The 27402-nt window shown below is 40.5% G+C and overlaps 1 protein-coding gene across 6 annotated transcripts in view; it reads left to right on the top strand.

Annotated features, from left to right (window-relative positions):
• CDKL5 (cyclin dependent kinase like 5) overlaps positions 1-27402 on the top strand; it is a 225322-nt gene that overhangs the window by 171642 nt on the left and 26278 nt on the right. For all 6 annotated transcript variants that reach the window (XM_082718370.1, XM_082718372.1, XM_082718369.1 and 3 more), the window contains 6 exons: positions 3285-3436; positions 8381-9347; positions 12972-13073; positions 13583-13688; positions 16610-16733; positions 24165-24264. In XM_082718370.1, the coding sequence (XP_082574496.1) occupies positions 3285-3436; positions 8381-9347; positions 12972-13073; positions 13583-13688; positions 16610-16733; positions 24165-24264 (1551 nt within the window). The remainder of the gene's footprint in view (positions 1-3284; positions 3437-8380; positions 9348-12971; positions 13074-13582; positions 13689-16609; positions 16734-24164; positions 24265-27402) is intronic.

Genomic DNA, 27402 nt, shown 5'->3' with positions numbered 1-27402 from the left:
GTGGGGTAGGGCGTTAGGTGGTGGGTACTAAGGAGGGCACGTATAGCATGGAGCACTGGGTGTGGTGCATAAACAAGGAATCTTGGAACACTGAAAAATTAAAATAAAATTTTAAAAAATAACTACAGTACTGGTGTTCTTTTTTTTTTTTTTAAAGATTTTATTTATTTATTTGACAGACAGAGATCACAAGTAGGCAGAGAAGCAGACAGAGAGAGAGGAAGGGAAGCAGGCTCCCTGCTGAGCAGAGAGCCCGATGTGGGACTCGATCCCAGGACCCTGAGATCATGACCTGAGCTGAAGGCAGCGGTTTAACCCACTGAGCCACCCAGGTGCCCAGTACTGGTGTTCTGAACACAGATTGAGAGATGCTATTAAAAAGATAACCCTCAAGGGTTTTTCATATTAATTAGGCATAAATTATCTCTTGATTCAGTTGGATTCTGTCAATATGTTCTGTCACACAATCAATATTTATCACAGCTTAATGATTTGGTAATTTAAAAATATAAATAAAGTGATAAAAGAACTGAATTAAATACAATTTCATGGTTTTTGCCTTTTGTCTTTTTAAAAAAATAACTGAACTTTTTTTAGTTAAATCATTACCAGTTCTAATTACCAAGGGTCAGTGTTGTACCTGGTAAAATCCAGAACAGATAAAGGTACAAAGATAATGAGAATCTTTCTGTATTGATACCAATTTGGAAATTAAACCAATCCCTATTTAGAATATTTAACTTCAAACTTCTTTAACAGTAAGTAAACATTTTTATTGAAATGTATATTCATAAGATATGCAAATTATTTATACATTTCAGTTAGTTTTTAGAATGTAAACATATCAATGTAACCACATCAAGACTGAGATAGAGAAAATTATTAACACCCAAGAAGCCTCTTCAAGAGCCCCTCCCTGGCTCTCTACCCCATATGCCTCCCCACTCCTGGAAACCATAATTCTGAGTTCTATCACCAAAGATTAATATTGCCTTGTTATTGAATGTTACATAAATAGAATTATTCCTTTTGTCTTTTAGCCATTTTCAAAATGAATTTGAAAAGTAAAGAACATTATTTATCCTTTCATGAAGAAATATATTCTCTATGCCATTCCCTAAAGCAGATTTGTTAATTTTGTCCATATATAAGTACTTAAAATAGCCATCTCATCCTGCATCTGTTTATACATATTAGCCATTTTAGAGGGGATGCAGGTTACCAGAATTGATCCAACCCACGGTAATTTATGTGGACTCTATTTTATTTTTTAAAAAATGTTTTTTTTCCCCTGAAATGCTGAATTTTGAAGCTGTTTACTTGGTGAGTTTTATACTTTCCTCATAATGACCTCCTCCTTTTAAGTAATTTGAAAATTAACAGCTATATTTATGGATATAAAAATAGTTCTTTGTGTGTATATGCAGTAATTTCTACAGTTGATAATCTTAAAATAGCACTTCGATGCTAGTAGATATTTGGCTTGTAAAAAGTCATATGTATTTCTAATTTAAAATCCTACTCAGGAGCCAGCTTTGCTGTTTTTAACTAGTATCATACATTTGAAACCATTTTGATGTTAACTATTTGGCCACTGAGACCAAAATAATTTTTATATACTTCCACAGTTTTTTATTTTCTAAAGAGGAGGAGGCAAGAACTACAATAAGTTTAGAATTGTATCTGAGTCAACATGAATGTAAATCCACTTGCATATAAACAGTGGCTTGGGTTACCAGAATCTTTTTTTTTTTTTTTTAAGATTTTATTTATTTATTTGACAGAGAGGGATCACAAGTAGGCAGAGAGGCAGGCAGAGAGAGAGAGAGAGAGGAGGAAGCAGGCTCCCTGCTGAGCAGAGAGCCCGATGCAGGACTTGATCCCAGGACCCTGAGATCATGACCCAAGCCGAAGGCAGAGGCTCAACCCACTGGGCCACCCAGGCACCCCTGAAAGGAATCATGTATGCATGGAAGGATTTCTGATATTTATCATAGCATTAATTATAATAGTAAAAAGTAGCAGCCATCTAAATGTCTAACAGTAGACCAGTTGAATAAATTATGGTATATCCATCCCACACACTTCCTAGGTCATTTAAGAACATGTTGTGAATTTATTTGTTGCATCATTTTCATAATAATAACATAAAGGAAACAACCAAAATGTTTGTCATTAGAGAATTGCTAAAAACAACCTAAGTCATATCCATAGAGTAAAAGCTCTTTACCGATATGCAATGATCTCTTAAGATCTAATGTCCATTGGAAAGAAAGAAAGATAAGTGCAGACCATAGCGTGTCTGCTACTATTTGGGTAAAATAAAAGCAACAGGGGCTCCTGGGCGGCTCAGTGGGTTAAGCTGCTGCTTTCAGCTCAGGTCATGATCTTGGGGTCCTGGGATCGAGTCCCACATTGGGCTCTCTGCTCGGCAGGGAGCCTGCTTCTCTGTCTCTCTCTCTCTCTGCCTGCCTCTCTGCCTACTTGTGATCTTTCTCTGTCAAATAAATAAAAATCTTTAAAAATAAAAAAAAATTTAAAAATAAAAATAAATAAAAATTAAAAAATAAAATAAAATAAAATAAAAGCAACAGAGAGAAATAGGTACAGAATATCTATGGAAGGATGTGCAAGAATATGGGCTGCCTCCCAAGAGGGGGCAGGAGAACGATGAGTGTATATTGTTTCATGTGAATATATACTTCTTCCAAGATAACATTTCAAATGTCTGTTATGTTGTAAAAAATGTTTTTGACTAGTATGTGAAAAATGCAGGATCCACTACTTCCACATATAACATAAAGTCAGGTTTTATAAAACAAAATATGTAATTACGATATTCAGAAAAGGGCTGGGAGAGCTTATCCCCAGAGGGCAACAGCAGTAAGATAATGTGATAATTTATTTTTTTATTAAAAAAAATTTTTTTTAAAAGATTTTATCTATTTGAGAGAAAGAGAATAAGTGAGCGAGCACAAGTGGGGAAGGGGCAGAGGAAGAAAGAGAAGCAGACCTCCCGCTGATCATGGACCCTGACACAGGGCTCCATCCGAGGACCCTAAGACCTAAGACAAATTTAGACATTTTAACCAAGTCACCCAGGCATCCCAATAATGTGGTAATTTAAATAACCCTCTTTAAAAAGTGTTTTTGGACTAAACTGCGTTCGCTAGATAGTTTGCAATGACCATGCATTTCCTTTATAAGGAAAAGAAATAAGGTTTTTATTACAATTTAAATTTGACTTTGTAATGTTCTTTCCGATCCTAACTTTGTTTCCTAAGAATTTACTGAAGTTGGACCCAGCTGACAGATACTTGACAGAACAATGTTTGAATCACCCTACATTTCAAACCCAGAGACTTTTGGATCGCTCCCCTTCAAGGTCAGCAAAAAGAAAACCTTACCACGTGGAAAGCAGCACTTTGTCTAATAGGTAAATATTCCCTTTTAAGGAAATACAGATGCAGTGTTGGTCTTACAAGTAGGTGGAGGAGGTGGCTGCTTAAATGATGCAATTAAAGAAAAGAAGGAAAGCCCTCTTTATTCAAAAATATCTTCCTTATGCTTATTACATGATTCAGAACCATAATTAAAGAGTTGTGTGGGTCTTAAAGACTTTCTTATCTTTAATAATATATTATGGAAGCCTATGCATTTCCTGGGAAAGGTAGCATAGGTTAGCAACTAAGGGGGTTTCTAGCCTCGTGAATGAGAAGGTCCTGCGTAAATGGGGCTGGGGCCAAGGCATGGTTCTTGGAGGCAAAAGGGTGGGTGAGGGCAAGAGAATCTCTGGAGGGAAAAGAGGATGCTGAACACAAGTGGGGAGGAGGCCACCTAGGACAGTCTTTGCAACTGAACCAAGTAGGTTTGGCTCTATTAGAAAGCTCGTATGTTTTTGTTTTTTTAATCATTGAGTTGAGAAGTTAGTTTTTCCTAAGAATAACAATATGGAAATAGTAAAGTCACTTTGGTAGATGGTGATTAAAATTGGTATTTCTTAAAATAAAAATTTTTAGCATAATCTTAAAAAAAAAAACCCTCTACTTCTGGGGTGGGGGGCTGTCTTCCCTTCTCTTCCAAGAAGCTGGTCTTGTCATCTGGTATTGCTCAGCCTCTGGGATTAGTAAATTGTTTCGTTCATCTGCTCTTAAAAGATAAATAGAAAATGGTCATTCTTAATGTGAAGTTTTCTGAATATAAACTTTTTCTCCTTTCACTGCAATTTTCTCCCCACATAACATAATTGTTATTAATCTATTGGAATTTTGAAAACCCGAGATCCAGTACTTTTTCAAGATACGTGAGCATATCCATAAATTGACAATAACCATTTATCCTATGTTTTCTCTGCCTAACTGCGATGGTGTGATTGTGTTTTACTTCTCTTTACTGTCTTCTGAATGATTGGTTTACATATGTTATAGACCATTCTTAGCTGGATTGTTTTATTTGTTTGGGGATTTTTTGTTTGTTTCCCCCCACCCTGCCCCCCGGGAGGCCTGTGAGCAGATTCAAATTCCGCTTAACCAAGTTTGTGTTCACTTTGTTGTCTGTTTTCATGAGATTTTAGTACACTAAGGAATAATAGTCATCATGTAGTTACTCCTTTCCATTTAGGAAGTTCAAGTTATGCCTCTGTCTTATCTGGGATCACTCCCCAGTTCAGGTACTTTTGTCTCTGTTCTGCCTTAATTATCACTTGACTCCTCTAGTTCACATTTGCAAAGGAAAAGGATCCCAAGGATATAAAGTTCAGTAGACTGATGACAATTTTTTGCTTCATGCTGTAGTGGTTAATGGTGCAACCCATATCATGAAAGGGGACCTTTGTATCTATCCTCTAATGACTTGGCTTGAGAGATCCCCAGTGGGTGTCTGAGGCTCTCCCTGGGAACCCTCTTTGGGAATCTGTCAAGGAGGATTTGTGTGGTGATAGGCTGTAATTTATATGGGTCTTTAAGGAGTCCACCTAAATCTTCTTTTGAAATAGACAAGAATAGAAATGATAAGTAAATAAAACCTATGAAAGAATCTGTGTCTAGGTCTTAACACCATGTAGAATTTTAAAAGGAAACGTCTTAAGTGGTTTCTTTAGGAACAATCTCAGCTGAGTTGACATGTGTACGGAAATGTCTTTTTCTCTACACTTGTCTGTGGTTCATATTTCCTCTATGGATTCCCTTCTTACTGGGGACACTAACTCTACAAAGACCACGGCTAACTCGGGCTTCCCAGCATCACTGCTGCCACTTACATACTCTGCTGCCGTGTCCCTGAGACACATTCACATACCGTGTCTTCTCTTGGCATTACGTTGCCCTGCCTGAGTCTCCTTCAGACTGTCCCGAGGTTCTCCTGACCTTGGACCTGGTGGGATGGTGGTGTTTTAGCCTGCCCTGCCCTCTCACCGGGCCTACTTTGCCATCCTTCTCCATAAAAATGTGGCTTGGCATCTTTGATGTTTAGTTTGAGAAGTCATTTTAATTAAAAAGATGAACTGTTCTGCCAGCCATTTCAGAAGGGTTTATATATAAAATCCTCTTTAAGTGGTTGGCAGTTTAGCACAGATTCCTTACAGTTGTGTGCCAAAGAGATCTATGGAATTTTCGGAGCAGTTTCTTATTGTTGTGCTTTGGCAGAACTCCAATTTGAAGACAATTTGATGCCCTTTCTACTAAAGAATTATGTGCAAAGCTCCATGGCTTCAAATTAATACCAAGACAGAGGCGTTCAGAATAGCATTTTAGGCTCTTTGCACTTTTATGGGAAACCAAACTCTTTGACAAATGTTTCTACCTTAACGTTATAACCTCCCTTTTCTCATTAGAAACTGTACCTTACGTTGCTACGAATTTGTTCTTTCTAACATGCAGCTTTGTGCTCTCCTTTGAGGTCCATATCTTCCAAGGCTTTCAGAAGCTTTAGCAGCTGTCTTCACTCTTCTCTATCCTTCCCTGGTTTTCTTTGGAGCTTCAGGCATTACACAATATCTGCGTGTGTTATCTCCGCTATTACCCCCTCTCTAACCTGAAGGAGAAAGGGGAGGAAGTAGGAATATACGAGCCCAGGGGAACCAGGCAGGAGGAGCCACCCTGTGAGAGCTGTAATCTGGACGGACAGAGCTGTGACCCGAGTTAGGGTGCATGCTGGGAAGGGGGAGGGAAGACAGCCCCCAGGCCCTTGCAGGACTTAGTGCAGCTGGGAGTTCGGTGGCAAGAGATCCTGGTGATGCAGTATGCAGCATTGGACTCCTGAGGCCCTGAGTGGGGCGGGGCAAAATGGAGGACAGCTTGGGGGTTCGGTAAATGGGAGATAACCAGCACACTTAGGTCTATTTATGGGTTAGATTATTCACATATTTTTGTTTGGGTTTTTGTAAAGTTGCTTGGATATTTTAGTTCACAGGATATAAGTTGACAAATGACTCTGATGGTTTAAAACCTGATCCCTTTAGGGCACCTGGGTGGCTCAGTCCATTAAGCCTCTCGGCTCTTGATTTTGGCTCAGGTCATGATCTCAGGGTCGTGGTGTCGAGCTCCTGCCCATGCTCAGTGCAGAGTCTGCTTAAGATCTTCTCCCTCTGCCCGCTCTCCACTGCCCTCTTGCCAGCGTGCTCTCTCTCTCTTTAAAAAACAAGCAAACAAACCAAAAAACAGAAAAAAACAACCTGATGCCTTAGGGTATGATGACTGCCCTTTATTGATCCGGGGTTAGAGTCAGTTGATATCCTTTAACAGAAGATGAAACTTTTGTTTCTTTTTAATTTTTTTAAAATTTTATTTATCTTTCATTTATTGATTTAGAGAGAGAACGCACACAAGTGGGGGGAAGGCAAGAGGGGGAGGGAAAGAGGCAGACTACCCGCTGAGCGCAGAACCCCGATGTCAGGCGGTTTTCACCATCGAGGGCCACTGCCTGCTCCAAAATCAAGAGTCCGACACTTAACTGACTGAGCCACCCAGGCGCCCCGAAACTTTTGTTTCTTTGCATTTCTTTCTAGATCTAGGACCTGCTATTTATTTAGTTAGCTCGTATTTAAGGGACCTTATTTGAGGCTGCAGTTGTGACTGAACTAGGAGAGATTAGTGACTGAATTTAGAAGATGAGGCCTTCCACAACTGTTACAGGCTTGCTTGGTATCAGATACTTTTTTTAATATTCTGCAGGATAGGAGGATGGGAAAAGAGCCCTTACCTTTGTTGTCTGAGGAGTGGATTCTCAGGGAAAATGGAAAGGCCTAATTTCACAAAAAATTGTGAAAAAATTGTGGCAAAAAATTGTGACTTTCTTTCCAGTTAGTGTGTGATGGGAACAAAACTCCCCCATGTCAAACCATCTTCAGCAATTGCGATATTTGCAGCAGAATTTTCTGAATGCATAATAAAAAGGGACCTTTTTATTATGTGGATTATTTTTCATTTAAAAACATTCTCCTATCTCAGAGTATAGTTTGGTCCTTCATATAGTTGCAGTTGAACAAACTGACCTTGCTGTGAGGTGTTTCAGCTTTCCAATAGAGGACAAGGTTTTCCTCTGGATTTATATTTTTTATTTTAAGCCAGATAGGAAATGAAGCTTTAAATCCTAAAGAAAGCCTTAGTTGGTTTGGAATGATGACGTGTGAGATGATGAAGAGAATAAATTAGGTCTTCTGGAGAGAAATTAACTCTCTCGATCCCTGGGATCCAGTTAAAGACACATTCCTGTTTAGGGTACAAGGAGAAGTATTGCCACTTCTCCAGAACATAAACATTGATCATCCAACATAGTTTACGGTTGGTTTTAGAGCATCATTTTCTTTTATTGAGTATATTGCAAGAACTCCCATTCTTTGATGATACAGACTAAAGACAAAAGGATACTGGTGTCTGTATGTGCTGTGAGTATGTATCTCTGAAGCCGGCAGTGAGTTTTACAAATAAAATAGAAGTTCAGTGAATATCATGACCTTCAAGTCTACATGTTGCCTCTGACGTCAAGCATTCAAAGAGTTCCCAGGAGTTCATTACAGCTTAGCTCTCCTTTTCTTACCAGGCATTCCATAACAAACACTCATGTGAGCACCCGCATAGCAAAAACATGTTTTCCCAGAATATCAGTTAAGAAAGCCTGTTGGCAAAAAGTTACTTGAACATTTAAATTTAAGGATGTCAAAATCATTTTGGTCAGGACCATTGCTTTGTTGCAAAGTGACTTGATCTAAGCAGCTTATTCTTTGTGGTTACTTGTTATTTGTTGGCACATGTTTGAATGTGTAACTATTTTTAGTCTTTCAGGTGTTTTAGGGGTGTGTGCAGGTGTGTGTCTTTTTTTAAACAATACTTTTTGTGTGTCTGCTATTGAAGGAAACCGATACCCTTCTTTTGTTTTTACATAGAAACCAAGCCAGCAAAAGTGCTGCTTTGCAGTCTCACCACAGATCCAACAGCAAGGACATCCAGAACCTAGGTGTGGGTTTGCCCCGGGCTGACGAAGGTCTTCCTGCCAATGAAAGCTTCCTAAACGGAAATCTTGCTGGAGCTACTCTTAGTCCCATGCACACCAAAACCTACCAAGCAAGCAGCCAGCCTGGTTCTACCAGCAAAGATCTTACCAACAATAACATACCACACCTTCTCAGCCCAAAAGAAGCCAAGTCAAAGACAGAGTTTGACTTCAATATTGACCCAAAGCCTTCAGAAGGCCCAGGCACAAAGTACCTCAAGTCAAGCAGCAGATCTCAGCAGAACCGGCACTCATTCATGGAAAGCTCTCAGAGCAAAGCTGGGACACTGCAGCCCACTGAAAAGCAGAGTCGGCATAGCTACATTGACACTATTCCCCAGTCCTCTAGGAGTCCCTCCTACAGGACCAAGGCCAAAAGCCACGGGGCGTTGAGTGACTCCAAATCTGTGAGCAACCTTTCCGAAGCCAGGGCCCAAATTGCAGAGTCCAATACCAATAGGTACTTCCCATCCAGCTGCTTGGACTTGAACTCTCCCACCAGCCCAACTCCCACCAGGCACAGTGACACAAGAACTTTGCTCAGCCCCTCGGGGAGAAATAATCGAAGTGAGGGCACTCTGGACTCACGCCGAACCGCAACCAGGCATTCCAAAACCATGGAGGAGTTGAAGCTGCCTGAGCACATGGACAGCAGCCATTCCCATTCTCTCTCTGCACCTCATGAATCCTTTTCTTACGGGCTGGGCTACACTAGCCCCTTCTCTTCCCAGCAGCGTCCACATAGGCATTCCATGTACGTGACCCGGGACAAAGTGAGAGCCAAAGGCTTGGACGGAAGCTTGAGCGTAGGGCAAGGAATGGCGGCCAGGGCCAACAGCCTCCAGCTCTTATCACCTCAGGTACAGCTCGGACCTTTGACTGGATCTGTTGGCTCATCATGGGAAGGTGGTGCAGGGGTGTGGATAGGATCAGTCTGCAATTTTCCCTACTGTAGGAGGTTGCGCTTTCTTTTTTTGGGAGGGGGGGAGCAATACTTGAAGGACTGTCTGTTAAAAAAAAATATTTAAGGCCCACTGTTGAGTATTCAAGAGAACTCAAAAAACCTTGTTTTTAGAAATCTGCTTCTTAAGTATTCCTTTCTGGCATATTTTTTTGAAAGATCCTATTTTGATTTATTACAGAGTTCATCAATTATATGGGATAGTTTTTAATTTTCTCAAAACTTAGTGTGATTTACAGAGATTTTCTCTAATCTTTCCATACCACATTTGCTCAAATCAGGCCCTTTTACTTATACCTTACTCGATATTTTCACTGAATTAAAAAATTTCTGATTTTCCTAGAACTATAGGCAAATTTAACTTCAGGCCAAAATAAACGTTAATTTGCAGTCTTTTGGATTGTTTTTAAATCTCAAGGCAATATTTTTATCCTCGTGCTTCCTCCGTCTTACTGGTTTTTCAAACTCTAGAACTGCTGACAGTAACCTGTTTAAAAGAAGTAGCATTCCTACAGCAGAACACATGTTTTTTAAATTATATTTTCATGATATGAAACATTCATCTGCATCAAAGAAATGAGGGTGGAGATAAGCCAGTGTCAGAAGGATAGAAGAGTTTGATGTAAGGGGAAGTATTTCCCTTTTTGAAGATATGAAAATAGGTTCATCAGACAGTTCTGTGTCAGAACTCCAGAAAATATGGATGGAATACGTAATAGGAGTTTTAGCAAGCTGGGTGCTGAAGATGGGGTGGAGGTTGCCAGTAGCAGAGCAGTCAGTGTAGCAAAGTAGCTAAGAGCTCAGGTTGGGAAACCAGGCTGACCTGGGTTTGTGTCCTAGTTCTGTAGTCTGCTTCAAATGATGTAAATTTGGGAAAGTGACATAATCCCTGTTCGCCTCAGATTCCTCATCTGAGTCGTGTCATAAGCTTCCAACATGGCATATAAAGCACCGTGCCCCGTGCCTGGCAGAGAGTGTCCAGCACATTTTAATTGTTGCTGCTTCTGTGATAGTGGGGGCTGTTTTCGCGATTTTTAACACTCTCTCTGTGCTAGGTGTTCTCAGAACACTCGAAAGAGTCTGAGGTAGGGTTCTTGCCCTTGACAAACTTCTCTTCTCTCAGGGAACATTAAATTATACATGATAACAGTGAAATAATTAAGAAGCAAATTACTGTGGCACTGGCTATAAATAGGAGTTGAGAACAGGGAAAGATCAGGAATGGAGCTGTTAGAAATGGCTCTGGGAGCAGCTGAAGTTCTTGCTCTGAGCTAGGATGTAGAGAGAAGTTTTGGATGGTTAAAGAATGAGGATGTGTTCGGTATTTACCGAGTGAGGCCCCATGGTGGGCTCTCCTGAGAAATATGAAAGATGACAAAGGTGTAGCCCCTGTACTCTTGAGTGCATGTTGGGGCACACGTGCCAGGGATCGGTCGTGGCGGTACTGTGAGGCTGTGTGCCCGTGCCGCGCTTGAGGCCACTGTGCCATAGACAGAGAGGCACAGCCTAGACCGGGCGGGGGTTGTGGAAGCCTCCCTGGGGAGGTGGCGTCTGAGAAGGGATTTCTGGGGCTTAACCCGGGGGAGAAAGTGGAGTCGACCTGAGGAAGGGCTGGAAAGAAGGGCAGAAAAGAAAGAGGAGGCTAATAGAGACATTAAACAGCATGGGGTGCTGTGGGGATTGCAACTTGTTCCTTGTTGCTGCCGTGAAAAATGCAAGGTTTGAGGTCGCTTTTGCCGAAAGTCATTTTGTAGATGAGTGTGCTAAGGATCTAAGAAGTTAGGTGGGTTGCCCCAGTTTACCCAAATAGTCCAGGGTGGAGCTGGGACCATGAGGCAGTGTCTAGGTCCCTAGGCCAGCATTCTTTGCACTGTATCATGCTGACCCGTTGAGGCTGAAGTGACCCTGGGCCCCTAAACAGAGCTATCCTCTATGAGGTTGGAAAGACTGGTTGGTGCCCAGGTAAGAGGAGGAAGAGCAGGAGATGCATACTTGAGAGTAGAGGCAATGGCACATGGCAGAGGAGCCATGATTGGAGTCAAAACAGTGGTTGGAGGAGTCCCTCTAGAGAAGAGAGAAGCCCTAGGGCCTAGAAAGATCTCTAGAGCCTGGCAGCTGCCCGTAGGCATTAGATGGAGGTCAAAACCAGGTAGAGCGTGCTAGCATGCAGTGTAGCATAAAAGAGGAGATGTAAGAAAAATGAAAAGCTACAACTTGGAGAAAGGACAAATGGACTGGTTCTCAGAGTTCCAGAAAAAACACTGTGAACATGGTGGAGACAATCTAATTATAAATGGTTCCTGTGGGCTAAGCACAGACCCAACTGTTACAGAATTTTAAGTCCAGTTCAGGAGGTACAGTTCCAAGCTGCAAGACAGTGTAAGTTTAAAGGCACAAAGATGGCAGTGACTAAAGCCATTAGTAAATGATGAGAATCACTCCCTTACAAAATATTGTGGCCACCTTCAAGAGGAAGGGGACCGAACTGGCACTTTCACTTAAGAGTTTAAGTTAGGTATAAATCATTTGTTTTCTGGGAGACTTTTCTAGAGGGCTTTGTAAAGTATGCAGATGCTAAAATTCAAATGAGATCTTATCACAAATTAGGAAGAAGAAAGGCTACCCTGGACGATTTCCTGTCCAGAATATTCTTTCATAGTACATTTAGGGAGTGAGGGATACAAAGACAGAGCAAATCCTATTTAAAGTTTAAATAAAATGTTTTTGATACATCACGTAAGGCTCAAGATACGACTCTGTGTAAATCTAAGTAAGGCTTGGTTGTTTTGTTTCTTAATCTTGTTTTCCTCGAGGGTAGAAGATGCCACTTTTCCCCTCAGTGAACACCCTTGTGGACCAAGGCTGCTCTTAGCTTGTGTCTCACCTCCTTGAGAGATAGGCAGTGTCTCCTGAGATGTGTGCTGTCCTGATCATGATTAAGAAAATACATGAAATACAAGTACTGGAGGAGATTAAGAAAACTTTAAGTACATATAATTACAGCAGTTAGGGAATTTGAAGATAAATGATAAAGCGTACTGATTCTCTTCCATGATCTATCCAAAGAACATTTGATTGCATCTGAATCTGCCATTTAAGTTCTTAATGAAAAATAATTTTGGATCTGCATCGTTCTTTTTGGAAAAATCTGCTAGAGAAATTTTGGATTAACTAATAGAATCTAATTAGAGTGCTGCACAGAACCATGACTATCTAGATATTAGGAAGATAATTTTCTTTGTTGTTAATAATTAATTGAACTATTTTCAGGGTAATTCTTTCCCTGCTTGCCTTAACTTTAATGAGAATTTCACTTTCCATCTGTGTGACATTTGTTTGAATTATTTTACATTCATCAGATGATTCACTCTTTTATGGGACAATTTGTGTTTTAGCCAACTAACATTTTTTATTTTAGCTGGTGAAGGTACTAATTATGCCAAATAAAGCCCATGGTGATTTAGGTGATTTTCATCCCTAGGAACAGGACACTCTTATAAATCCTTTTAAATTTGACTTCCAGCCTGGAGAACAGCTCCCTCCAGAGATGACTGTGGCTCGATCTTCTGGTAAAGAATCTTCCAGAGAAGGCACTACTTCATTCCACGCAAGGCAGAAGTCTGAGGTCTGAATTCTCCACAAGTTGCTAACTTTTATGATAAAACTTGTCTATAAAGAGTGGTCATGTGACATCATTACAGCCTATCCTTTAAAATTTCTTCATACCTAGTCTCCCACAAATAACTTAAACTGGTTTAATAAGAAGTTAGTTAGTTTTCCTCATGCCATTATTCTGAGTTTTCTCTTTAAAAGATCCTGGAATAGGGGTGCCTCAGTGGCTCAGTCGTTAAGGGTCTGCCTTTAGCTCAGGTCATGATCCCAGGGTCCTGAGATGGAACCCTGAATCAGGGTCCCTGCTCTGTGGAGGGCCTGCTTCTCCCTCTCCCACTCCTCATGCTTGTGTTCCCTCTCTCACTGTGTCTCTCTGTCAAGTAAATAAAATCTATTTAAAAAAAAAAAAAAAAAAAAAGATCCTGGAGTAAATTCTGGATCAGTTACACACTATTCTAAGTTCATAGGCCACATCATCATTGCTCTACTGTTAACTTTTTATAAACCTCTTTCTTGTCTCAGGGTGGAGCATATCATGACCCCCACTCTGATGACGGCACCGCCCCCAAAGAAAATAGACACCTGTACAATGACCCTGTTCCAAGGAGAGTTGGTAGTTTCTACCGAGGTAAGCCCAGCCCTGTGCGCCCACCAGGATCCTCTTTCTCTCTCTCTCTCTCCCCCACTCTCTCTCCCTCCCTCCCCTGTACCTCCAGCCCATGCCTTCCACTACACTTCCTGCCTTGACTTCAGGTCAGCGCCATCCTTGTCTGTGCTGTCGCCTTCCAGCACTTCTCCCTGCTTTGGGCCCTACTTTCTTAGTTCAGGCCCTCATGACTTCTGACTTGGGTTCTTTGAGTAGCCTCCCAGCTGATCTCTGTTTCCCAGGGTTGCCATCAAACCAGTCTCCGGAGTAATTGTGAAGCTGTGTTCTGGCCTTCCCACTCATTCATTCACTTAAGTCCTAAAGTATTTATTGATGTCACCTGTGTGCCTAGTGCTGGTCTAGCTTAGAACCTGTCAGTGAACAAGATAGCCAGAGGTCTCCACCTTCACAGAGCTCTCATTCTCACAATGAGAAGACTACACACTAAATATAAAAATTATGTAGAGTGGTAAAAGATAATAAATGCTGCAAGGCAAAACCAGAGCAAGGCAACCTGCTGCCTGCCCCCAGTCCTCCATCTCTTACCTGCTGACAGTCCTCTGGTGGTTTCCCATTGACATCACAACAAAATCCGGATTCCCCGAGATGACTTTCTGGATATTCCCTGGGCTTTGCCATCCTCTCCAGCTGCTGCTCTTCCATCCTGAAACACACTCCTCCCCCTGCTTGGTTAGCTTGTTTCTGTCCCATTTAAGGTTCCACTTTGAAGTCTTCTGCAGTATGATATCATCCCTCTCCACCCAAAGTGACGTTTTCTTCTCTGTTCTAACCATGGTTCCTTGTCTAGCCCTCTAACATGACACAGACTACATGGTGTTGATTCTTTGTCTACATTTTTCTCCCACAAGGTTGCAAGGCCCTTGATCATGTTTTCCTCTTTTACCTTCATTGACTAGCACACTGCCTGACAGTTGCATAAATATTTGTTGACTGAATGAAAGAAAATCTTCAAGTGTGCTTGCACAGCCCTAAAAATGTACTTCGGTGGTTAACCGACAACTAAAACAGAGGCTTTGGAGGCTGTATGGATTTAGGAGATGTTGACAGAGAAGGGCATCCCCTTTGAAGAGCTATATAGCAATAGAGGGAGAATCCCTCCAGAACTCTGTCCCCTGGTAGGGAGACTAACAGCAAGCCCACCAGAGTAGGGGCGAGGTCCTGGGTGTTTCATAGGCTCAGCCTCTTAAAGCCTCCTAAGAGTCATCATGACCTTCTGCAGTCACCCTCGCCCACATCCCTTGACTTTTCCCTCTTCTGTTGATTTGGAGAGACAACTAGGAACCTGAGCTAAATAAATGTATAGAAGTATTATTTAGGACTAAATATGAATTGATTTAGGTAGGCTACTAGTTCCTTCCCAGCCCCATTTGAAAAAAGCATAGGGCATTGATTAAGCCTTTTAATGCATCCGGTTTTTTCTCATGCTATGGTTACTTTGGAATCTTAAAGGACTAAAATTTTAATTCAGATTAAAGTTAGGTAAAATATTGTAATGTATATGAGCAAATGTCTTTTTTCTGTCACTGTGAGTTTTACTTCCAAAATGGACCATACCTGTGTTATTCCTATAGAGATCTGGAGTACATACTTTAACATAAAATGTTAACAAAGTTTCGATTAATTAAGAAAGACAATTTTGTTTTGATTGCAAGTGAATTAAATTAGTTTGTATCAGCAAAGTCCCTCATTTTTCATTTAAGTGATACACTTCAGGGTTTGGCAGGTAGAACATTTTTATTTTAGAAAGTCCAGAAATAGAAGGAAGAGATTTAACCAGGTGAAACATCTGGAGACATTTGTCATTTCAGTGATTCTTCTAAATCCAACTGGGTAAAGATTTAGTGTTATCATTGAAATGACAGATATTTCCAGAATACTTCCTGTTTTTAGTCCTACTGGGCAAGAGGCAAATGAAATGGTGTCATTTATCTTGATACTCAGCCTGTATATTCCTTTTGTGATGAAATTTGCAATATATTTTGATTTATGATCGAGCTTAGAAAGTGACAGAAAGGGGCACCTGGGTAACTCAGTCGGTTAAGCATCTGCCTTCTGCTCAGGTCATGATCCCAGGGTCTTGGGATTGAGCCCTGCGTGGGACTCCCTGCTCAGCAGGGAGCCTGCTTCTCCCTCTCTGTCCTCCTGCTGCTCCCTTGCTTAGGCTCACTCTCTCTCTCTGTCAAATAAATAAAATTAAAAAAAAAAAAAAAAGAAGAAGAAGAAAGTGACAGAAGAAGATAGTAACAGCAAAGAGCAAAAAAGGTATTTACCCACTTATGTTGTGGCTATCTTTCTGTTCTTTCCTGGATTGAGAACTTAAAAATGTTTTTGTTTTTTGGGTTTTTTTTTTTTGTTTTTACAAATAACCTAATTTCTTTGGAATGTAGTTTAAAAAAATACAAAATTGACTCTGTGCCTCCGAAGTATAAGTCTTACAGCACAGTTAATATATTCTAGCACACATATTGTTAAAAGAGTCACTTCAGAAAATCTATTCACTGAGAATAGATTTTGCATAGTTGAGTCTATGTTGTAAGAAAGCCTGTTTCAGAGAATGCCAAAACAGTGAAGGGGGTCTGTCCTATTTATACTTTTAAATATTCTAAAATGTTCTTCATTTTATCAACTGACAAGTCAATTTATGCTTTGAATATATACTGCCTGATGTTAACTGACCCTTGCAAGTTAATGTGATAATCAGTAGGGGGAGGGAGAATGTTCCCTGGAATGCCTCCACCCTCAGAAAACACAAAAATTATATAAAGGGCAGAGGAAGGTTTTGATTTACTTGTTTTTATTTGTGTGAGAGAAAATGCAGTATAACCAGTTAAGAACTGCTTCAGCCAAAAAGTACATCAGTGACTGACTTTTTCTTTGTTTAGTGCCATCTCCTCGTCCAGACAATTCTTTCCATGAAAATAATGTATCAACCAGAGTTTCTTCGCTACCATCAGAGAGCAGTTCTGGAACCAACCACTCAAAAAGACAACCAGCATTCGATCCATGGTGAGTATTTTGATTTGTTCTTACTCTCCTTTTTTCTAATTGGAGATTCGAGATTTCAAAGAATTCTGGATACACTTTTTAGCTTGCTTGCTTTCTCAAGAGAGATTGTTGATAAGGAAAACTGATTTGGCATTATCTGTAATGGTTTATTTTAAGTTCAGCATTTATATTAGATATGTAAAAGAAAAAATCTGCTGGGTCACTAAATGCCTCACATTAGGTAGTGTATCTTTCCCTGTGTTCTTCTGGTAGGAATGCCATCTTCACTGTCTCTTGTTACCGTATCACAGCACTTGGTTGAGCACTTGGTGTATGCTGGCTTACTCGGTCCTCACGGTCAGCCTTAGGGGTGGGGGCAGCTCCCATTCCACGATGCGGAAGCTGTAGCCCCGGAAAGGAGGAACACTTGCCTGGCGCTGGGCAGCCCTTATCAGGGAGGGGGAGCCAGGATCTAGGCCTACATAGAGTCTGACTCCAAAGCTTATGTTTTTAACCTCTTGCCATCTGACGTACGTTCAGGGTGAATGGAAAGAAATGGAGGGACACCCTTTATGCTACCACCAAAAAACATAATGGTAGTCAGAGGCTAAAATGATGTGCCAGTTGCTTGTCCTTTGTTATCTTCTTTGCATCATACGTAGTAAAAACTTAGGGAGAGTTACATCAAGTATTAAGTCTCATCAGCAGATCTGTCTGGGGAATAAGGACCTTTTAAAAAAAAAAAAAATTAGTAACATAGACTAATACTAATTACTAATACTCTCAGCTGCCCAAAGAGGACTGCCCAGAATCTAGATGTGAGGGGTATTGATGTGTACTTTATAAAACCACCGAACGCTCCACTTGGAATAAAGTGGTGCATCACCATAACACTGAGAATTTAGAATAGGGCCGTTCTATCGGATTTCAACTCCGGTGTTTATTGCTGGAAGTCACAGAAGGGTTTTACATCCGTCAGTGCTCCTAACCTGTGCCAGGGTTGTATCAAGGTTTTAGTGCTTCTGTGCCCTATGGTAAAAATAACTTCATTATTTTTAAACCAGTAGTAAAAACAATGTTTTTAAAGCTATAAATGTTTTCATTTACATCCATTGCCTTATTTATTAAATGAGAGTTTTAACATTAGTGACTAAGAGGTTGGACTCTGGAAATAGGACATCTTGATTTTTTTTTTTAAAGATTTTATTTATTTATTTGACAGAGATCACAAGTAGGCAGAGAGGCAGGCAGAGAGAGTGAGAGGGAAGCAGACTCCCTGCTGAGCAGAGAGCCAGATGCAGGGCTCGATCCCAGGACCCTGAGATCATGACCTGAGCCGAAGGCAGCGGCTTAACCCACTGAGCCACCCAGGCGCCCCTGGACATCTTGATTAATGTCCCCTTCTGTTGGTGTGACTTTAACCCCTGCCCCTCAGTTTCCTCATCTGTAAAAATAGGCCTACGAATACTACCTCCCTCCCAGGATTAACATGATCATTAAACGGGAGAAAACACCAGGAGCACCGAGAGCGGTGCCGGGCACACTGTGACTTGTTACTGTTAGCTGCAGCCGTTTTTATCATGGGTGTCCTCTAACTTCACTATGACTTACCACACGTCTCCCCTCCACCTCCTTCGCTGAGAAACTGTGCTGCATTCGTTTTCCATGTGACTGTAGACCAGCTCTCCTATATGTTAACCTGGAAGCACAGGTACAGCTTATAGTTACCAGCTTGGACAGTTTTCAAGTGAGGCTTTCATAAGCCATGCGAATAGCGTCTCAATTGTGAGACTAAGGAGGTAGAGAAAAAATCGTTTTTCCTATTGGATGTTGCATAATGGAGTGGTGATGATTTAAAAGAGAATCAACTATGGGGGTGCCTGGGTGGCTCAGTCATTAAGCGTCTGCCTTTGGGTCAGGTCGTGATCCCAGGGTTCTAGGATGAAGCCCCACATCAGGCTACCCGCTCGGCGAGAAGCCTGCTTCTCCCTCTCCCACTCCCCCTGCTTGTGTTCTCTCGCTGTCTCTCTGTCAAATAAATAAATAAAAATCTTAAAAAAAAGAGAGAGAGAGAGAGAAAATCAATTACAGATTAACATAGTTCTATCAAAATTAGGTAGGTCAGACCAAAACTAAATCCAAATGTGGGATAGGTAGTATTAACAACAGTGTTTCTGTCTTTTGGATAGTCAGTTTGAGTAGAGCTTGTTTAGGGAAGCTATATGTAGAAACCTGAAAACAGTTGTAGTTTCTGTTTTTGTTTTTAAAGAATTAGCAGGCATAATTGGGGTGTTAGACTTTAGACAAGCCTTCATCAAGTCTCCCTACTTTGATAATGCTATTTTGAAGTTTGAGAGAGTTTCCGAATTACCAGTTTGAATCTCAGTGTTCTTTTGTTCCCACTGCTCCTCATGTTAATGCTGCCGTGATACCCTTCTCCTTTGGGCATCACAGTCTAACTTGGTCTAAGTCACTCATTGAACTGACCTTGATTTTTTTTTTCTTGAACAAGAGATCTCATTCACCATATTGTGTATATTTGAGAGAAATGCAGCTTGATAACGTACAAAAACATGAACAAGCCTTGCTATGGTAACATAGTGAGTCTCTCTTCCTAAATTGTCATTTGCCTAAGGGCAGTCTGTTTCTCCTTGATAATGGTGGTTCCATTTCTGTTGGGACGAGAATATTTGTAGAGTGTACTCATTGTTGGAATGGAAAGACTAACTTACTTCATCATATTTTAAAGTAGTTGATACTGTAGTATAACATCCAGAGTGGCTATTCTGGCCATCTTAGCTATCCAGAGTCCAGCCTAGAACTGGGAGATAAGCCAGAACATCTCAGAACAAAAAACAGAGTTAATGTAGTCATATCCATCTTTACTAATGGGAAAACACCTCCACCCTCCCTATAAGCTTGTTGACTCTTTTATTTTTCCCTTAAGATCTTATTTATCTATTCTAGAGACAGAGACATGTGCAGAAGCGGGGGGAGGGGTGGTGGGAAGAAGGAGAGAGAATCTCTAGCAGACTGCGCTGAGCATGGAGCCCAACGTGGCTCTCCATCTTGTGACCCTGAGATCATGATCTGAGCTGAAATCAATATTCGGTTGCTCAACCGACTGAGGCCAGCCAGGTCCCCCAAAGCCTTTCTACTCTTAGGCACAGTTTTAGCAGTTGGCACTGAGGTTGACAGGCAAGAAGTAATCCTGGGCAACAATACAGTGTGAAGAGGGAGAAAAATCCCAAATAATAGCCAGGGAGAGGAGAGGGGTATTTTTGTCTTTTCTCAGGCTCCCAGTAGGAATATCATTTCTGGCCTTCATGGTTTCATATGTAGTATAGATATCCATGAAGCATATAGATTTCTAAAACAGGCTGTTCTTAACTTTCCTTAAAAAGGCAAAGTGTATAAAATACCGTTTATAGGAATCCCAGTAATTAAGGTAAGTGAAGGATTGCTGTCACTGCACACAGCCCCAGGCTTTCTCTTCTGGTTAAGTTACGAATATATTGGCAGCCATTATCGCCTGCCACCAGAACTCATGAAACGGTTCACTGATTGTTTTCCTAGACTTCAGCTGACTAGTTTAGTCGCATGGCCAGGGGAGGGGGGTAGCAGGGAAGGAGTCATGCTGCTGTACTGAAGCACCAGAGTCTGACCCTCTGGCGAACCTGTGGGTATCCCACCTTGAGTCTGTGAGCAGCTTCACATCTCACTCCTTGTTTTATTTTTCTCTCTAGCCCCGACACCTCTAACACCAGGCCCACCACATGCACTGGACTCCATAAGTGTTGGTTGACTTCCATTCAGTCAACTTTAGTTCCTTCCTTTTTTAGGGGAGTCTTGCATTCTCTCTTTCCTCTTAACCCTTTATAAAACAGCTGTTGTGTTAGAGGATACCAGAGTAGGGGAGGTTGCTACCCCCTACCCCCACCCCAGCTGTTTGATCGGCCCCGGATAATGTGCCAGGTGACTAGCTGGGTGGTCCTTCTCAAAGGTCTTGTACCTGAGATGGATGTGATTGTCCATTTGTCCTTCTCTCGTGCTGCTCCTCTTGGACCATCTGCTGCCTCTACCAGGTATAATCATAGGGTCCAGAATTCACAGATGAGATAAGTTATGGTGTAGTACCTGTTGTAACAGATCTAGTCTCTGTCTTTATTCTTTTGTACAACGCACGGCTCTTAAGGTGCCTATGTTCCAGGTGGCTTCTCTCCTCCTCTACCTCTCTCTGAGTCTATCTCGCGGGCTTTCTCCCTCTATTTCTCTAACTCTCTGTATGTGTATGTTTCCATGTAGCTCCCCCTTTCTCCTTTTTCCGTCTCCCTTTTCTCTCTCTCTCCCTCTCCCACTTGCGCTCTTTCTCTGACTTCCTTTTTGTGTCTTTCGTGATACACGCACACTCATGCTTCACTCATAGCTTTCGTCTTTTTTTTTTTTTTTTAAGATTTATTTATTTTTTTGACAGACAGAGATCACAAGTAGGCAGAGAGGCAGGCAGAGAGAAGGGGAAGCAGGCTTCCTGCTGAGCAGAGAGCCGGACATGGGGCTCGATCCCAGAACCCTGAGATCATGACCCGAGCCAAAGGCAGGGGCTTAACCCACTGAGCCACCCAGGCGCCCCGACTCGTAGCTTTCATCTTTGTAGTTCAAGGGTAACTTATTTCCTTCTTTGTTTTGGTCTCTGGGATCTTTCCCTGCCTGAGTCTTGGCCCCACTGTTTCTTCTCAGTCTCAGTCTGAAGATGTTTTCCTCATCATTCCTCCTTTCCTTGGGCTCTGGTTTATCCAGTGTCTCTGAAAAGACCCTACAGAGGGTCTCTGATCTTCCTGCATTTTATGCTCACAGGGGACTCCAAACCCTGGGCTTTTTGTCCTCCTGCTGTTTCTCATTCATTACCCTTCTCATTGGCCCCCCTCACTTTCTTCTTACTGGATAGAGACTTTTCTTCCCATTCCAGATCTGTTCCTCATAGGATTAGTGTCTCAAAGCCTTCTCTTGCTCTCATGACAGCGTTAGCATTCCTACAGTAATGCCCATTCCCATCCCGAGCTTGTAGTCATGATGAATGTGTCCCCCTTAAAGATTTCCTGGATTGGCAGAAAGCACTTTTATATTGACCCTCAGCAGACCTTGGAGATTTTGTTAGACTTACATTCTGATTGGGTTAAAAAAATTTTTTTTTTCCCTGTTTATCTGAATACTTTGCTGTGCTTCTAGGTTAGGTGCAGACCCCTTATGGAAGGACATAAGCTGTAACATAAGCAAGTAGTTCTTTAACTTTTGTAAGTTATTATTATAAGGCATTAAAAAATAGTATTGGTGGTTAGCCTAGATGCTATGTGAGGTTCCTTTCAGTTCTGAGAGTTATGCTCTTGTGATTCCAGCAAACTACACTGTATTTACTGTATTCCGTAGAACCCGAACTTTCCACTCTTCTGTTCTTACCTGTGCCATCATATCTGAAGTTTTCTAGCTTCCAAAACTATAAATGTATCATTCTGAGTTCTAATGCTACTTATTTTTATTGGTTGTGTTGTATTATGAAACTTTTCACTTCAGAACTTGGAACTGTCAATGATTGTAGGTCCTAATGAGTTTCAGGACCACTTGGGCCTACAGTCCCGATTTTTACTTCCTTGGTATTCCCATTAACTTTTAGGCTAGACACTTAAAGAAGAAATGATCATTGCTCCTTCACAGAGTCATGTTTTCCTGTTTTTTAATCTGTCTGTCCATCTGTCTTTCTTTTTCAGTCTCTTCCCTTATTGTCTTAGATCTTGAGTTTTGGGGTTTTCAAATAAATTTTCTGTGGTTTGTACAACCTTTTTAATATATCTGTAGTACACGTTTGATGTTGAAACTAAAAAGAAGAAATAATAAATCACCAATAATCTTTCTACCCAGAGATAGTAACTGTTAAGATTTTATTTTGTTTTATTCCTGCCTTTAAAAAGTGAATATATTACTTTTTATTTTGAAGATTTACTTATTTATTTGAGAGAGAGGGAGAGCACAAGCAGGAGGGGCAGAGGGAGAAGGAGAGAGAATCCCAAGCAGATTCCCTGCTGAGCATGGAGCCCGACGCAGGGCTTAAACCCATGACCTGAGATCATGACCTGAGCCAAAACCGAGAGTCAGATGCTTAACCAACTGTACCGCCCAGGCACCCATCTTTTTTTTTTTTTTTTTTTAATACAATTAGGATCATATTATGTAGCAAGTTTTGAATCTTGTAGTTTTTCACTTAGTATTATATTTGTATTCCTTTAGATTACTTGAAATTTTTTGAAGATATGATTTATTTTTGATAGCTTTGTGGTGTTTTCTAGCCTGTGGTTCTGTAACAGTTTATATAGTTGTTTACTGTCTCCACATGGATTTCATCAAGAATGCTACTTGCTCATTATTTTCTTAGATATTGTAGTAACTTTATCATCATTGCATGTTCTAAAATCACCAAATATGAATGAACTCTCACCTTTAATGTTTGGCTCTTGATTTTAGGGAATAGCTAATAGAAGGAATTCAATCATTTGAGAAAATGGTTTTGCACAGTCATATGTTAAAATTTAAAATAGAGCCCATGGAATGTGTCTTTTTGAAGAGTAACACTGGTTGAGTTGCTTTTTAAAGACTGTAAATGAAATTAATACAGGGCCTTTGTTAACATACGAGTCATCAACTTAATAAGGCCACGGTTTTCTGTTTGCTGTCTGTTAATACCTCCTATGTGTGTTAAAATACCTGATGGAGTCGGTGTGGCATGAAGCTTAATGTCCGTTATTTTCAGTTAGAAGCTTTTTTGCCACAAGTACTTTCTATTGAAGCATTCATCTTGTCCATGTTCTTACTGGATCTATTTTTCAAATTAGTTCCAATAAATAGATACAAGGTTTTTATGAAGGAATTTTTCAGTTTGAGGCAATTTTTACTTTTATTTACAGTGCTTCTGTAGCACCGTTGTTCTTCTGTTTTGTTTTGTTTTGTTTTTTGTATGCTCAGTATCTTGGCAAGCCACTAATTATGAACTTCTCGAGCTGGTTTTAGAAAGGTAAATAGAAAAACAAAGATATTGAAAATGTTTCAGCTATTTCCCTTGGAGAGTCATGAAAAAGGCATCCATCCTTTAAACTGTGTGCTTTTCAGACTCTCCAGCGCTGAGGTTTTCTACAGCATGAAAGTGGTCCTGTGGCGCAGTTACCAGATCATTTGTAATAATGCTCAAATGGCCAGTTCAAGTGAGCTGTGCCAAAGGCTAATCATTAACCATGGCTGATAGATTCAGTCCCCCCTGTGCTTTTTAGAGGCTCTTTACCTACGTGCTTGATTTGTCATGGCTGTTTGAATCTGGTTTCATGCATTTTTTAGTTTTCATTGTACTTGTCATAGAATGACAGGAGAAAGATTGAAAGATCAATATGATAAAAATGTCTTCCCATTTAGGAAAAGTCCTGAAAACATTAGTCATTCTGAACAACTCAAGGAAAAGGAGAAACAAGGTTTTTTCAGGTCAATGAAAAAGAAAAAGAAGAAATCTCAAACAGTAAGTAGATGGCTACTTTCTGTATACAGTGGCACACGAGTCTGCATTAGTCTGTGGGTACTTGACATTTTGGATGTGGCAATGAAAGTGAATTATTTTCTTACTGAGATTTGACATGCGTACATTGTATATGTGTCTTCTAAATTCTATCCAACTATCCTCCTCTCACAGAGCCTTTTCTAGATTCCACAGACTCTCCAGGAATAGAAGAAATTTAATTTGGATGAGAGAGAGCACCAACCTCTCTCAGTAAACATCCATGTGGATTTATATTCATGTAGAAACTATGAAGCTGCAGGGTTTTTTTCTTTGGGGGTTAAACACGTGTGAAAACTTAGGAAATGGTTTTGCTGTATGCTTAAATCTTGAAATTTATAGCTAACCATCATTCATTATTCTTCCCTGGCTGGTTTTCCAGTTGCCATGTTGACAAGTGCATTTCTGGGCTGCATAATCACAGAGAGGAGAATAGTATTTGACATTTCAGGGCTTGCTTTAGTAGGAAGACATGTTTATCTTGTGACTGAACTGTGAAATGGAACGAATCTAATCTCCTGGGAGCCCTCTGCCTGAACCAAGGTTTGGCTCCATGGCACCATGCACATCACATCACTGAATCACCCAAGCAAGGATCCTGCTGGTTAGTGACGTGAGGAAACAGGGGAAAGCCAGGCCTCTAGGCCAGCAGGAGACTCTTCACCCACGTGAGGCCTGCTTCCCCCTTTGCTTTATGGTACTTCCAGGGCCAGACAGTGTTGAGGCAGCTATTTTAAATGCCTTTGTTTCTATTTCTCCTTCATACATGATTGACTCTCATTTTTTAAAAAGGAAAAAAGATTCTAGGATTATGACTCAGTGGTAAGTAAAGATGACATAGATGATTAGCACAGAATGTAATACCCAAAGTAAGGGTCATAGATGTTCTGGAAGTATTAATAAAGACCTTCCTAGATAATGTTTCTAGATGATTCTTTCACTTGCATATTTGTGAAATTGATGTATTTCCTTTTAGAAAAATTGAGAAAAAAAATGTTCCTTTCTAATCTTATCCCTGTCACACTGATCTTATTACCCTATTACAACTAGCATTAGGATTTTGGTATATTTCCTCCTAGCTTTTTAGTCTATGCATATGTTTGTGGAAAGAAGGTGTTTTTTTAGTTTGTTTTAAATAATAATAATCCTTGTACAGTTTTGTATTCTGACTTTTCATAGTATATCTGTCGATCACACATACCTATAATATATATATTACTACACTGATCTTATTATCTTCATTTTAATGGCTGCATATTTCCTGAAACATTCACGTTTTTTAAAAAGCTGCCTATATCTCTACCTGAAATTCCCTTAAAGCAAAATGTCACATCAAAATGCCACTCAGTCAAATATTGCTACATTTATTATTTAGATGGGATGAACAAAATAGACCTGATTTATTAAAGTAGAAAGCTTAAAATATTTAAAGTACTAATATAATAAAACTGTTATCATTGTCTGTAGAACATATTTATCCATCATGAACTTTGAACTTAGACTATCTCTCCTAACCCTTGTTATTTTTATTTTGAGGTTTTTGTTTTTGTTTTTAACCTCAGGTCTGTAGCCACTGTGGGGTAATTAAGTGGAAGAAAGTAGCAGGAACCAAGGAATTGAAGGTGTTTTGTGTATAGACTTGGTTTTTGATGTCTGTCTGCATTAGACTAACATTTAACCTAGAGTCCCTAGCTTACCAGGGCATGAATTGAGTGTATTCATGTTGACTGACTGTTATTCAGGATCTGGTTCAAATTTTAGATTTTCAAATAGTATAGATTAGGGCAAATAAGAAAATAATTATTCTCCAACATCCTCTCCACTCAAACTTCTTTAAGGTTTGTATACATTTCATTTTCCATATGTAAAGTAACTGCAAAATATCTCTATATAGGCCACAGTGCTTGAAGCCTCACAAATCAAAAGTTGTGCCTCTGCATTTTTTAATTAAAAGAAAAAGAATTTTTTTGGAGAGAGAGAGGGTGCACAGGGAGCAAGAGAACCCCAAATACATTCCACAACCAGCCCAGAGCGCAAAGCAGAGCTCAGCCTCAGCAACCCTGAGATCATGACCTAAGCCAAAATCAAGAGTCAGAGGCCCAACCGCCTAAACCACCCAGCCACCCTAGAAGAAAAAATTTTTTAATGACTTTGGTTTGTAGAGTATGATTTCCAAAGAGCTCTCTGTATTTTGCCAGACCTCAGGCTCCTAAGCCTAATGTGACGTCACCTCTGCCTCCTTCAAGTAAGCATTGGAACAGAATTAAAGTTACCCTTTTTTCACTTTCTAGAACTCAGCAAAAGGAAACTAGGTAAACCAGCTTAGAAAGATTTAAAGCTTTGTGGCCTTTGCATCAAACTCAAAAAAAAAAAAAAAAAAAAAAGAAGAAAGAAGGAAGAAAAGAAATATGTGCCCAGTGCATGTAGAGAAACAGGACATTTTTAAACCTCAGTGGGTCCTAAATCTAGTTGTAACACCTTTATTTCACTGATAGAGGACTGCCCAGGCAAGTTGTAACCTGCCCAAAGTCACACGATCAGTCAGGAGAGCCAGAGGTAGGTTCTCCTAAATAGCAGGCCCCGGGCTCAGTCACTGCCACAGGCCCATCTCTGGTCCAGAGCCTCTGGCCGCTGATTCCTGGGAACTCTCCTGTGGCTTCCTTAGTGATGTAAGTTAAACTCTTCCCCGGGATCCCATTGTAGGAACAGGAACCTTCCATGGGCTATCTTAATTGAATGGCTTCATACAAGGTGATCTGAATACCTTCATATATATTGCTAGTTCTCTAACAATTGAGTTATCCAAAACAGGGGAAAGTGGTGCCAAAAAATAATTCTGTATTGCAAAGGTGCCTGCTTTGACTCAAGCAAATCTGGAGGCCGCCTTGGGAAATCTGGCTTCAGTTCCATATCCAGAGTTACGTAAGCCCTCAGAGCATATGGTGACTTTGCCAACTTGGTAATTGTACCCTAGTTAGTTAGTATCTCAATTGGTAATCGTGCGTCAATTTAAAGATTGAACTTTCTGCTTTTTCACTTTGAAAACCTGTATTCTGAATGGTGCCACATGCTTTCCCTGGAGTGAATATTTCTTTAACAGCA

This window comes from Mustela nivalis (genome assembly GCF_964662115.1).
Source record: "Mustela nivalis genome assembly, chromosome: X".
Taxonomy (NCBI): domain Eukaryota; kingdom Metazoa; phylum Chordata; class Mammalia; order Carnivora; family Mustelidae; genus Mustela; species Mustela nivalis.
This window is presented reverse-complemented; position numbering and strand designations above follow the sequence as displayed.